This window comes from Lichenostomus cassidix, chromosome 10 (genome assembly GCF_008360975.1).
Source record: "Lichenostomus cassidix isolate B80296 chromosome 10, HeHo_3.0, whole genome shotgun sequence".
Classification (NCBI taxonomy): domain Eukaryota; kingdom Metazoa; phylum Chordata; class Aves; order Passeriformes; family Meliphagidae; genus Lichenostomus; species Lichenostomus cassidix.
In genome coordinates this window covers 7,985,394-7,998,947 of record NC_139491.1, presented here as the reverse complement: position 1 = coordinate 7,998,947, position 13,554 = coordinate 7,985,394, and the positions used below count along the sequence as shown (strand labels likewise).

General features: G+C 42.3%; 1 protein-coding gene across 1 annotated transcript; it reads left to right on the top strand.

Moving 5' to 3' along the window:
- The first annotated feature begins 8,439 nt into the window (after positions 1–8,439).
- On the top strand, positions 8,440–11,604 carry BCL2A1 (BCL2 related protein A1). Its single transcript, XM_085070458.1, has 2 exons — positions 8,440–9,043; positions 10,481–11,604. Exons 1-2 carry the CDS (start codon positions 8,624–8,626, stop codon positions 10,583–10,585), a joined length of 525 nt encoding a protein of 174 aa, XP_084926584.1. The 5' UTR covers positions 8,440–8,623; the 3' UTR covers positions 10,586–11,604.
- The last annotated feature ends 1,950 nt before the right edge of the window (positions 11,605–13,554 follow it).

The window sequence follows — 13,554 nt, the reverse complement described above, 5'->3', positions numbered from 1 at the left end:
GTAAAGTAAACTAATTACATTTCATGGGGGCTTTTTGGATCTGGGTTCTGAGTTACGCAATAGATTGGGAATGGCTGTTTATTGTCAAGCCTCCAAAAGGAGATTGAGGGCAAAGGAGAAACAAGGATGTTGCTATTATTTATGTTGCTTGAGCACTGGCCATTGGAAATGCATTTCTCATTGAGTGATTAACAGTTATCCAGCACAAAGAGCAAATAAAAACCTTGTCTAATTCAGTCAATCCCATTCTCTCTGCCCTTACTGCATTAAATCACGTGCAACTGGCTGATTTATTTACTGTCACTTCTTAATATCATTACTCTGCTGTGATGCCATGTTTCAAAATCAGGACTAATTAAGAAAACATAAGAGATTTTTAACTAAAGTTCTTTGCTCTTGAAAATCGATAACTTTAGGCTTCATTTAGCTCCCTGTAGATAGATTCACATCCCTGCACAGATGAAGTTACCAAAATCAATAGAGCTTTGCAGAGGCACAGGGGGTCAGTCTGTGCAGAGCTCCTCTGACTTCATGAGCAAAGCACTCGCTGCTGGGTCCAAGCTTCCATCTGCATTTGGGTTTAAAAAGGTTTCTCAGCTCCAGAATAGACTGTGAAAGCCCTTGATTAAGTCATTATGATGCATAATTCCCTGGCATGCCAAGAATCTAGTCCCAAATTGATACAAAGGCAGGTCTGCTGAGGATGAGTGGGTATTCTGGGGTTTCATTGTGAAAACTCAGAATTACACACACCGAACTGCTGGTGTGGAGTTTGCTTGCTCTTGCTACAGGTAGCCATTCAAATACCTCACAGAAAAAACGCAATCACCCTCACTGCTGCCTAATGAAAGATCATCACAGTCCCACTCCTGCTGTTGTGTGAGGCCAGTGGGGTTTGTGTTGGCTCAGTGCTCTCCCCACACTCAGTGAGCTGGGGCAGGACACTCCTCCTGGCTTGGATGGGTGAATTCCCAGCACTGAACACCCCCCACTCCCAGCTGGGGCATTCCCGTGTTGCTTTATTGCCCAAAACAGCTGGCACGAATAAGCAAATGCCTAGCATTGAGGTTAGTTGGAAGGGTCTAAAAGAATTCAGCTTTCTTAAAGACAGAGCATTTTAGGGCCTGAGCAGGCCCTGGGATCAGTATCATTGCTAAGATGCTTACAGGTTTAATTCCCTCGATGAGCCCAGGCGCTGTACACAGCCATGGCAATGAAGATGGACAAATGTAATTGAAAGCACAAAGCACTGGAAAGATCCATCATTAAAAAATGAGCTCAAAAGCAAATATCTTTTTATTCTGCTTTGGTTAAAGGATGGCAGCAGGTTTGGATAACTAGTCATGGCAGCATCAGCTTCCTTCACACTTATTTAACAGGACATCATTTCACTTAAAAAGATCGAGGGGACAGCATTACATGCTCAGACAGCACAGCAATGAATGTGGTATAAATACCTGGGGAGACAGATTAGTTTGCTATTTCTGCTCACAGCTTTCTCCTAGGAGCACAGAAATGCCATCTCAGCATGCTTTTTGGAGGATTAGAAAATCATAATAAACACAAGGATAAAAATATGCCATGGGAGTTACAGCTAATTTCTTGCTATAATTTGCAGCAATTTACACATAATCATTTGAAAATACTGCACAGTGCCAACAGCCGAGTGTCTGCTGAAATGGTGCAAATCAGGAAAATGAGAAATGCAGTTAGGGCTGAAGAACTCTCCAGAAGGGTCATTTGGGATATTAAGTTGACAAGTTCTTCCTAGCAATTGAGTAATGCAGGAGATTTTATCCTACCACATGGAGTCTGGTTTCTTAGGCTGTAGGTAGGTGGAATGACCTTCATACCAACTGATTTTAGATTTCAGAAAAGTCCTACCAAACAGCAATGTAGCAATGTAGTCTGTGTCTTACTATTTCTTTTACACGACGGGGTTTTATTATTACTATTATTACTATTACTATTACTATTACTATTACTATTACTATTATTATTATTATTATTACTATTATTATTATTATTATTAAAAAAGGATGCTGCACCTCCTCCTCTAGCACCACAACATTTTCATGCAAATACACATTTGAAAAGGTAATAAAACTAGTAAAACTACTGAATTAGGATTCAGAAATGTGTTTTAATATCAATATTTATTTTGAGCATATGAAAATTACTGAAATCCCATTACACATTCCTTTCCTAATCATAATTTACATTCAAAGATCTGAATAGATTATAAAAGAGGAAAATATCTATACTCTGTGCATTTGTATTTTTGTCTATTTCATAACTTTAAATATTTCAAAACAATTTGAAAGGGGAATAAAAACAAATGTTCCCCCAGAGTGGAACCCTGCATGTAAAACAAACTAAAGATGAGTTATGATCCTCCATGAAGAGGAATTTATAGTAGAAATACCAGTGTTGCTGCAAGCCTCTTTTATAGGGTCATCAACAGAGGGGACATGGAAAAAGGGGGGTGAAATGATTTATTAAGAGACTCCATTATCTTCTAAAGGCAGGATATTTAATCCATGGATCACAAACACTTGACCCAGGGCAAAGGTTCCCAGTAGTACCAGGAGCAGATGCAGCCTTGATTTAAATAATGGAGAAGTACGGGAGGAGATGGGGCTGATTTAAAAGATGGAGAAGCAAGCATGCTCCTGGGAGGGCTGATGTAGAGGACTGCAAAGCTCCAAGGCACTCAGGTAACTTGTAACTGGTAAAGTGAGCTTGAATTTTAATGTGATTTATTTTTAAAAAATGAGATACATAAGCCTCTCTTGGAAAATCAAACAGAAAAGAATTTAAAAGCATGCCTAGCTTTAAACTGTTAGTAGCTTTAATGAATAGCTTTTTTTAAAATAATTTTTTTCCCCCAAAGACACCTAAAGGAACTGGGCACCTATATCCTATCCATGCTCCGTGGAAACTCTTTACCTAAATCTTGTTCACGTTTTGGAATTGTCATCTAGTGAGACTCTCTGTATGCCAAGCAAGGCTCAGATATGTCACAGAAATGCTGTCTCACCTCATTTTGAGTATCACCACTGTCTAAAATAGGTTTAGGTGTTGAATGCCTGTCTCTCCTGGAAGCATTATGTTTTTGGAAGACACGGATCTGAACTAAAGGTGCTGGTAAATCACAAATGACTGTGCACATATTCACACTGCATCTGCCTTAGGAGAATGAACCAACACTCAAGACTTGTGGGTGCAATGGACACACAACTTTTTGGTTATCATTTTAAGGCATGAGCTCTTGATTTCTTATTTCATGAATGCTCACAGGCAGATTTTCTTTTTTCCCCTTCTGGGAGCAAGTATTTTCAGCCATGAAGCTGACTTCAGTGTTTCTGCTGGCATCTGCAAGAACTGCTAAGCTTCTACCAAGACTTGTTCATGCTCCATTGTCTGGGAAGCTTAGGGACCTTTATGTTTCTGTGGCTCACTGCTGCCAACTATGTCTGTGTGTTCAAATTCTCCTAATCCTAGATAAACATTTGGAAAGGCTTATGAGAATGCAGAGCATGTGTCTGCACACATGCATGTGACAACACGTGACACATGCACACTGGAGAAGTATGTTTGGCTGCTCCTTGACTCACGGTGATGACAGGACCTGGGATTGAAGAAAACAGGCTCTGGCTTGAGATGAGCTACCAGGGGAAGTGACGAGGCAGCAGCTGAAGCCTGAGTAAACAGCCAAGGTTGGACATTGCCACAGTCCCCTTGGGTCTCTGGAGTGCTACAGAGGAGTTGAACAGCCACCTTCTTATGTTTGAGCAATGGAGACCCGTGGTGTGCATCTCCATCTGATGCATCCTCCCAGCCTTTGCTGCATGGTATTTTGGGAGCAGGGGAGAGCTTATGCTATATTGCTCTGCCCTCAGTCATTCTAGAGGGCACCACAGCTCAACAGTAAGCTGGAATAGTTTTAGTTTTAGTGCTTTAGTTTATGTTGGGGACGACTTTGGTTCTCCAATGAGCCCACAATGCCTCAGTTGGCTCAGAAGATGCAAAACCAGCTGGATCCTCCCATCCTTCCTGGAGCTCTTCTTCAGTGCATGTCTGACACACAGACTGCAAGCCGAGGCAAAATCTCTCTTTCAGTTGCCACAGAATTTGAGATACAGGATCCTGCTGTTTTGTCTCCATCCTAGAAACATTAGGAGATGGTCTGAAGTGTTTTGAAGTTAACTGCTCCCAAAATTTATGGAGATGACCTTTCCATGCTTTTGACAGGAGGCTTTGGACAGGAGGCTTTGGTGCTTCTCAGCTGGCAGAAATCATAGAATCAGAATGGTCTGGGTTGGAAAGGATCTTAAAAGATCATCTAGTCCCAACCCCACTGCCATTGGCAGAGGCACCTTCCACTAGACCAGGCTGCTCAGAGCCCATCCAACCTGGCCTTGAACACTTCCAGGGATGGAGCAGCCACAACTTCTCTGGACAACCTGTGCCAGTGCCTTACCACCCTCACAGTAAAGATTTTTTTGCTAATATCTAATTTACACCTACCCTCTTTCAGTTTGAAGCTGTTCCTCTTGTACACTTGTAAACAGTGTCTGTCTTTCCTGCAGGCTCCCCTCAGGCACTGGAAGGCCAGAATTAGGTCACCCTGAAGCCTTGTCTTTCCCAGGCTGAACAATCCCAGTTCCCTCAGCCTTCCCTCACAGGAGAGATGGTCTATCCATTCAACCAACTTAGTGGTCTCCTGATCCAACAGGTCCATGTCCTTCCTGCACCAGGGACCCCAGAGATGACACAGCACTGCAGTGGGGTCCCACCAGGACCAAGAGAGAGAATCCCTCCATCCATCTGCTTCCTTCGGGAAACACAACATCACTTAAGAACGTAGCTCATTAGCGGGGCTCCATCCCGGTCCCATGGGATTTTATCTCCTGGCTGCACACAGAGCCCAAACGCAGGGATGCACAGCACAGCTCCCCCGGCGCTGCAGCGCTGCCGGCTGCGACTAGATGTCAGCACTCCACTGGGCAACCGCTCCGAGCCACCGCAGCAGCATCCCGGCGAATAAAAGCCATTAAAGCCTCCCCAGGTCTCGTGTCAGTGCTGTGCAGGACAGCTGGCAAAGCTACAAGTGAACCGAGCTGTTCTTTCGCAATGAAATCAAATAGCACAGGGAAAAAAAATACGTATAATCACACCGGCGTGGATATCAAAACGGGAAGAAAAGCAGGGGAAAAATGTTTAATCATTTTCTTAAGGCCTCAGACTGTTCTTCCAGACAAAAATCACAGTTCCCACAAATCACCTGGAACTGGAACAACTCTGGCAAGGCAGATGCAGCACGGATAGCTCAGCAAAGCTTTTGTTATTTGGCTTGGTTTTGTCTCGAACACGATGAGATAACATCGTCTCTCACAAGTCAATTTTATGAGGATCTGTCAACTCAGTCCCCATCTGTTCTGGAAAAATCAGCCTTTTCAGGTTAGAGTAGGATGTGGATTCAAATCCACAGGGCACAGATTTAAATTAAAGTATCTGAAGCCCCTTCCAATTGCCAAGTAGTGAGGGGAGGGTTTGCATTTGAGCTTCCCGGTCAAGCTGCTTTCTGTTTCAAGCCTTTTATTGACAATTTACACTTAAAGTATCTTCAGCAAAGAGAAAAACAAAGAAGAAGCAGTGCAGTGTATGAAAATGCAGTCTATGCAGCACTGGGAAAACAGAGCAGGTAGGAAACAAAGTAGAGTTTCATTAAGTTAGAGGTATTCACTTACAACTACAAAAGGAGAATGAAGTCTGCTAGAAGAAAGCATGACAATGCCTAATGCAGCAAGTGAGAATGAAAGCATTTGAGTGGCATGGTGCAAGAGATCCCAAAGCTGATTTCTTAGAGTGCTCACAGTTGACTATTATCACTTGTGTGTATAGATACATAAACTGTCACTGCTGCTGAGCATCCAATGCTTGAACTGTACCTTCCACTGCATGCTATTGAAAAGGAAATGTGTCCAACATTGAAGGACAGAGACCTGGGGCATTTCCAAGAGCTCCATCCTGAGCTCTGGTCATCAGTGTCACAGCTGCTGTGACAGAGATGTCTGCTCAGAGCTGCCACCCCATTCTGGGAGCTGAGCCCTCAGCTTCACCTCACAGCCCTTTAAAAATCAAAGGCAAGTAGCAGCATTTGCACCAAAATTGCCAAGGTCTTAACACTGATTTCTTTCAATAATGGTGATACATTTATAGTCTTATTTCATCACCCTCCTCAGAATCCTAAATGCTCCACTAATGAAGAAATATCTGTGTCTACCTGTGCTCTGCCACTGTCAATGGTGAACAAAACCAGTTTTGTTAGGTACTGTTCACTGTTCTCATATCAACTATTACTTATATTCTCAAAGGATACAATACATGTTTCATTAATCAATTGCTAAGAAATTCAGGAGTGATCTATAACTTCACAGACTGTGCTGTATAGGAAGAGAATTCTTGTGATGTCTGCTTTAGTATCTCTCTCAGCCCTTTTCCAGAAAGCATCTGACAGAAAGGAAGCTGGCTGGGTAGAGCAATAACTTCCCTCTGCAACAGAAATTCCTGTCCAGTTGGAAAGAGTTAGGGACTGTCACATCATTTTTTTTTTCTCATTTGCATTCCTCATAAAATGTTAGCATTTTGCTGAAATCACTGAACATAACAAAGGCAAAGTCAGCCTGACAGCTCTGCCAAAGGAACAGCTGCAGGTATTGGACAGGGAACACCTCTGAACCTTCAAAATGAGCTTTGGTAAGAACGTGAGTGTACAAAAAAGGGGAGATCCAGCTTCCCACGCCCAGCTCATTCCCAGTCCTGGCATCACATCCTTCCCTGGGGGCAACATTTAACATTAGAGTTTTCCAGCTCAAACTGCCCTCTGAAATACATTTTCTCCCAAAGGCAAAAACAGCACCAAGCATCCTCTGTCTTTGCTTCCAAGAGAAAGTGAGGGAAATAATCCTAAAGTGCTGGATTCTGTGCTGTGCTGGTTCTAGCTCAAGGCTTCAAGCCCTGCTATGATGGAAGATTACTGTGTCACTTTTGGCCAGACTCACTACATACAGAAAAAACCCGAGCAGGAAATGGAAATTACCCTGGTCTACTCAATGGGTTTCTGCAAAAACTGTGATGTCAGAGCAGCAGCACATGCATTTTGGGGGGCTGGCTATGGTTAGCAGTGATCACAGAGCTGTACCACAGTCCAGACAGGCTTTCCCCAGTGTAGTTATGTGCCAGTGCTATCCTGACATCTGAGACTGCAGCCCTGTGCTGGCCACCAGGCATGAGGCTTTGCTCCTCTTCCATAGGTTTGAGCATCAGGAGACACCCAGGACTGGGAACAGGCTCACAGCCACACCTGGGACAAAGAAAAGCTGTTGGTATGGGGTGCTGGGAATGCTTTTTGTTTTCAGAGAAGGAAGGGCAGTGAAAGAAAGGTGGGTAAGAAGTAGAGGGATAAGGAAAGGGTGATGGAGAAACAGAGGGGTCTCCAGACATCAAGCTGCTTTGCTGCCCTTTGAAGCCTTTGCAATGGGGTGACGTTCTCTACAGACATATCCTGTCCCTTAGCAAGATGAGATTGACTCAGGAGAAAATGTTTGTAAGGAAAAAGCTGGCTAGATACCCCTGCCTCTTCTCCCAAAAATAACAGCTTGACAGAAAATTTGAATCTTAGAGCAGTTGTAGGTATCAAGATACTTCTTTGTTACCTGTCCTAAAAGACTCAGGTGGTATCACACATCACTGGCCCCGTATTTTCCATCCCATGTTCCGACATGCTGCCTGCATTAGCATTGTCTTTTATACTTATAATGTCTCTTACAGCAGAACTCCCCATGGGGGAAAGAAATCTTTGAAGCTTCCCATTCAAATCTTCAAAGAAGGACCTTGAAGAGCACTCACAGACAGAGTGTGGGAAAGTCTGGAACAGGGATAATGCTATAAAGCTGATTTTCCCCTTTGTCCATCCATAATTGTACCACTGTTGTGGCTCCCACTTTTTGCACTTATGTAAAACTCCTTTAGTGCTGAAGAAAGTTTATCCATTCTTCCATCCTGTTGGAAATGTCTACCAGTTTCTTCACAAAGCTGTGACCAGAAATAACCCATAAACCTGCAATATAGATTGCAGCCTTAGCCCTGGCAGTGAGGAGATTGGACTGGGGTGCTGGGGGGGCTGCATCTCCAACAGCATGCACTTCTTGGGCATGTTTTTTCAAGCCAAATGCCAAACCTTTGCTAGCACACACCATTCTTGGAATTTTAAAAGCCAAATGCCAAACCTCTGCTAGTGGTATGTAGCAAAAGTCCCTAGAAAATACCAATTTATGCTGCTAAAGAATGTGGTAAAATCTGGTAGATTTTAGTTGCGGAATCACACTACTTGGAGAAATAAATCAGTCAAGAAGACAGACACACACTTTTTCTTTCATTTCCTCTACGACATATTCCCCAACCCACACCATTAAGTCACCCTTTTACAGGAAATTCTGTGGTAAAAGCCGAAAGATTCCATCAAAACCAGACGAAACAAAACTGTGTGCATGTCCTGTAGCTGCTCATTGCCGACCCTGATTACGAGAGGTGCACTGCTCTCTGCACTTCGTATTGAATGGAAACTGCTGAGTTCTATTACGTTTATTACTTAGCTCAAGATTATCTGCAGTATGTGCTCCAGGAATCTCACCTAGGACCAGCCCAGACCAGGGTTGCTCACGTCTTGCGAAGCATTGCATCCTCCCTGCAAGACCAAACCGAGGAGGCTCTCAGGCCACTCCTGGACAGGATTGACATCACCTCTGTAGCTGTAGCCAAGAGAATTTTCAATGGAGTCATGGAAGAAAAGTTTGCTGATGGAAATACTAACTGGGGACGAATTATGACCATATTTACTTTTGGAGGTCTTCTCACCAAGAAGCTTCAAGAGCATGGGGTTCAGCTGACTGCAGAGGAAAAGGAGGAGATCTCTTATTTCATCACAGAGTACATCATAAACAACAAAGCCGAATGGATTGATGCAAACGGTGGCTGGGTGAGTTCCTCATTTTCCACCAAAACTTGGATTAGGTGATTTCATTTAATTATTGCTATTAGACACTGTCAAAATAATTTCACTCAGGGTTTCATTTGGTGGTTTAATATTTGATGTCTGGGATGTCTGATTGAGACTTAGAGTGAGAGCTTTGCTTCTGCTTTAAAGAGAACAGTGATAAAAGACAACTTTCTTTTTACAAGGCACTTCTGAATTTTGGATCATAGGATCATACCATAATTCAGGTTGAGAAGGACCTTAGAAAATTATCTGGTCCAGCCTCCTGCCCAAAACAGGTTAAGCTAGGCATTCCCTGAAATTTCCACTATTAAATCTAAAATTAAGTGGCATCCTAAGGTCAGTGCAGCAATTTTGCTTTCATAGAGGAGTTGGTCCAAAAATACTTAAGTTCAAGGTAAGGAAAGAATACACAGGTATGATCCTCACAAATCAAGTCAGCACTTTTGCTGTGGATTTCAACAAACTCAACTCAGTTTTATTTACAAGAAGTGTACAGGTAAGTACAATTGGAGTTAAATCTTTTCTGTTTGGACTGAGATAATCCTTGAATTTCTATCTATGAATGGTCAATGCTGAGAAAAACACTTGTCAATAAATGGACCATTTTGCCACGTTGCTGAAATTCCTATTCTGCCAGTGAAGGGAAAGTCCTTTTTGCTTTGCAAAGTTTCCTCACACCAATACTTCTCTTTTTTTTTGCAGTTAGGGGAATCTGAGAATCAATGATACTGGTGTCAGTTTTTTCCTTGGTACTTTTTTCCTTTACTTATATGTAAATGTTACTTTCTCTTTCCACCCCCTCTCATCCCACTTCTCTCGTATTTCCTATTACTTTTTTCCCCCCTGATTTATTTTTTAGTGTCTTGCTTTTCCTTTTTCTTTTCTTTCTGCTTGTTTTAGTCCTTCTCTGTCTGTAGCAGCAAAAAAAATGTGATAGTGACTCATGGCTCCTTGATGCATCAGATTTATTATAAAGGCTTCTCTTTCCATCTCTTTCAAACAGAGTCAATTTCATTTAAGGGAAGTATCAACTCCTGGCAACATTCTGTCATAATGGGTGGCTCATCATAGTAGAATAAGGAGGCTTAAAGGAAGATATTTCTGTGTTGCTACATCAGAAACATAGTACTTGTACCTTCCTGGAAGATGGGGGCTCAGATGATGGAGTTCATGTTTGTTTTCTATTTACACACAGAGGGCATGGTCTTGACTTGGAGATAAAACAAACATTCAGCAAGGTGCAGCTATTTTCAGCTCCTGTTTTTAAAGCCCTATTCATCTTTGGGAGGTAGAGCTCTGAAAAGCTGTCCCTCCATGCACAATGCTGCAGCACTCTGTTAATCTGACACTAGCAGAGAGTGGTTTCCCTACAAGTTGTTTTCAAGCTGTCCCTAACTGTGGCTGTCCTTCCCACAGGAAAATGGCTTCCTAACAAAGTTTGAAAGAAGACCACTACTGTCTCTCTCCAAAATTACAGCCCTGTTCATAGCTGTTGTCTCCTTGTTCAGAGAGTACTACTGAAGCAAAAGGATCTGCCATTTGTGTGTAATCTAGATATTGCCACAAGCTTCACTTCTCAGCCTTCCTCCAAGCAATATCAACAAGAAAATAATTTCCTTCCATAATCTGTTTTTAATTTATTTGTATTTATTTGGACTAAATACAATGTTTAAATGCTATACTAATTACCAAATCTGAAGATGAGATCTCTCCAAAGAGGAATCTGCACAACATCATGCAGCAATTCAAGTCCACCTTTCCAGGAAGGATTGCTTTGAGATCATTTTCTGCATCTAGACAGCTCTTGGAATCTCTCTTGCATCTCCATGACAGGACATTGTTTCAGTGAAATACAATCCCATGGGTTAAGAAACAAGTTTTTATGTCATTTGTTTTGTAAATGAAATAATACTGTAATGCATTTTATTGCAACCTTTGCATAAGCAAAAGGCGGGGGGGGATTTTTGTGAAGAAAAAAGAAATGGGAACTCCAATATAGAAGTGGCTAGAAGTTACTGACACAGACTAAGCAATTTCTATGGGAAGAACTGTTTGTGGAAGCTAGCAAGTTAAAAATGTGCACTCACTTACTATTAATGCAATGGTATGTGTTTCTGTGCTGTATTTTTTTAATTGCTCACATCTACAGTGAATGTTCTTTCATATTTGTGTGATGTAGTCATCTGGCTGAATTTTTTTTAAACCAGATGTTTAAAAATAGGCAAGCACAAAATATTTTTTAAATGAGAAGTTTGTGTAAATACACTAATATTTTAGGAAAATATATTAAAATGCATCTTTTAAAGTCTTAAGATTGGTCTAATTTTTTTTCAGGAAAAGTGGAGCATGGGAAAAAATCTGCCTGAGTAAGATAATCTTAGAAAAGTTTTCACAATGCTACTGGAAAAATCCAGGTAGTTTATGGGTTGTCCATGGATGTCAAGACTTTAATTTTCTGTAGTACTTTCTAGGTACTATCTGGTGGCTTGTATAAGAAACAGATATCTTGTGGCAAAATAAATGAACTGGATCAGCTCTGATGACAGTAATTAGCATTTTGGGATACATCATAAAACTCAGCAAATTCAGAGTGCAACATAAGAGACTTCCAGGCTTTTCCAATCTGGGACAATTAATGTTTTTACTCAAATTCCATTTGCTTTCAAAGGCTAAACAGTAGTTCTCCAAATTCATTTTAGAAGGGTATTCTTTAGCTGTAGTGATTTTCCATTAGGGAACTAAGGCTGGGTCCAAACACCCTTCTTCTTTCAGAGGTGTTGGGAGGTGAACCAAAGTGAGCCAGCAGCTGCCTGTGGCACACAACAGCATTGTTCTTCCAGGCAAATCCTCTAGAAAATCCAGGCTTTATGGCACTGAGAGAACAAATCAGCCTCTTCTGGTAATGGGCTCTCCATCTTTCATCTCAACATGAGACTTTTTTTCACAGTAAGACCAATCATTTACTGGAACAACCTGCCCAGGGATGTGGGTGAGTCCCCCTCCCTGGCAGTTTTCAGGACACAACTGAACAGTTTCATCCAGGCTCCCATCTCCAGGAAAGGTTGGACCACACAAGCTTTCAAAGCCCCTTCCAGCCTGCGTTGTTCTGTGATTCCAGGGTCTGACTTGATGGGTTCAACCACAGAACACAAACAGATAACAAACAGTTAATGTTTATTAGAACATGTATTTCTCCCTCTCCCACCCCAGTGAAAACAAGAAATATTATTTAGCATGCAGGCAGGATTTGTGAGGTAAACTTTGTTGCTGTTGAAGAAAAGATGGCAGCATTCAGAGGGTAAGGGGCAGCTAAAGGAAAATGCCCACCTCCAGAACACCTAAGGAAGTACCTGTGAGAAATGACATTTTAAAGCATGTCATGACATTTACTTTTTTATTAGCAGTCTAAATCTTCTTGATAAGAACGGTAAATCTTACTCAGTTCCTTTTTGAGCACTACTGCAAGCACGTATTATAGTGGCTAACACCAATCTATTAATACCCCATCCACTTCCTTTTACTCTGATCTAGTAACCTATTTTATACTCAGAAGTACAATTTTTTAGTTAAATATAAAGGGTAACTCTGTCTTCAAAATGTAGGTGATATAATAATTTTAGAACTCATCTTTGTGGTAAGGGCAGGGTCTAAACAAAAGATGCCTTGATCAGTAATGGTCCAGTGGACTCCAGGTTAATTTCACTGGGACAAAACCTCCTTTTGCTCTGCACTGAAGAGTGAGAAAAGCAGTGATGAGATGTACCACCCCAATTCCAGCACAGTAAAATATCTGAAAACAGCAGGGCTACTAGCAAAGTTTTATAAAATTGTGCAGATGTAACTGTCATGAAGTTATCCATACATGACACTGAGTAGTGCCCACCCAGGTCCTTGGGCACCGCTGTTGAAGGGATCCTTGGATCTGCCAGGCAATTCACGGGAGAACAAAGTGCTGCTTCTAGAGCAAAAGGTGAAGTCAAAGAGCTGCACAGTGCAACAGCTGATGACTTCATCAGTGCACAGAGCAGCTAAATTGAGATGACATCAAAAGCCACACAGATTTTTGAAAACAGCTGTTCTCCTATAGAAATGGCTCTTTCGGCACTTTAAATCACAGAATCAGTTAGGCTGGAAAAAACCGCTGAGATCATTGAGTCAACCTTTGTCTGGTCACCACCTTGTCAAGTGGACCATGGCACTAAACATCACATCCAGTCATTTCTTGAACACTTCCAGGGTCGGTGACTCCACCACCTGCATGAGCAGTGGAAGGTGTGTTGGAACGATGTGCCAGAGGCCTTGTTTGGAACACAGTGACACGGCTGGCACCTTGCCTTGGGCACAGCACCTGGGCTGGACACCGATGGCCACCTCAGCATGGGCACAGGGCTCTCCATGGCCACCTCAGCATGGGCACAGGGCTCTCCTTGACCACCTCAGCCTCAGGCACAGTGCTTTCCTTGGCCACCTCAGCCTCGGGCACAGGGCTC

Excerpts from the sequence above, each read along its gene's own strand:
- BCL2A1 (XM_085070458.1), top strand. The coding sequence starts at position 8,624 with ATGGAAACTGCTGAGTTCTATTACGTTTATTACTTAGCTCAAGATTAT. Across the intron at positions 9,044-10,480 it reads TTGATGCAAACGGTGGCTGG|GAAAATGGCTTCCTAACAAA; the intron begins GTGAGTTCCTCA and ends TCCTTCCCACAG.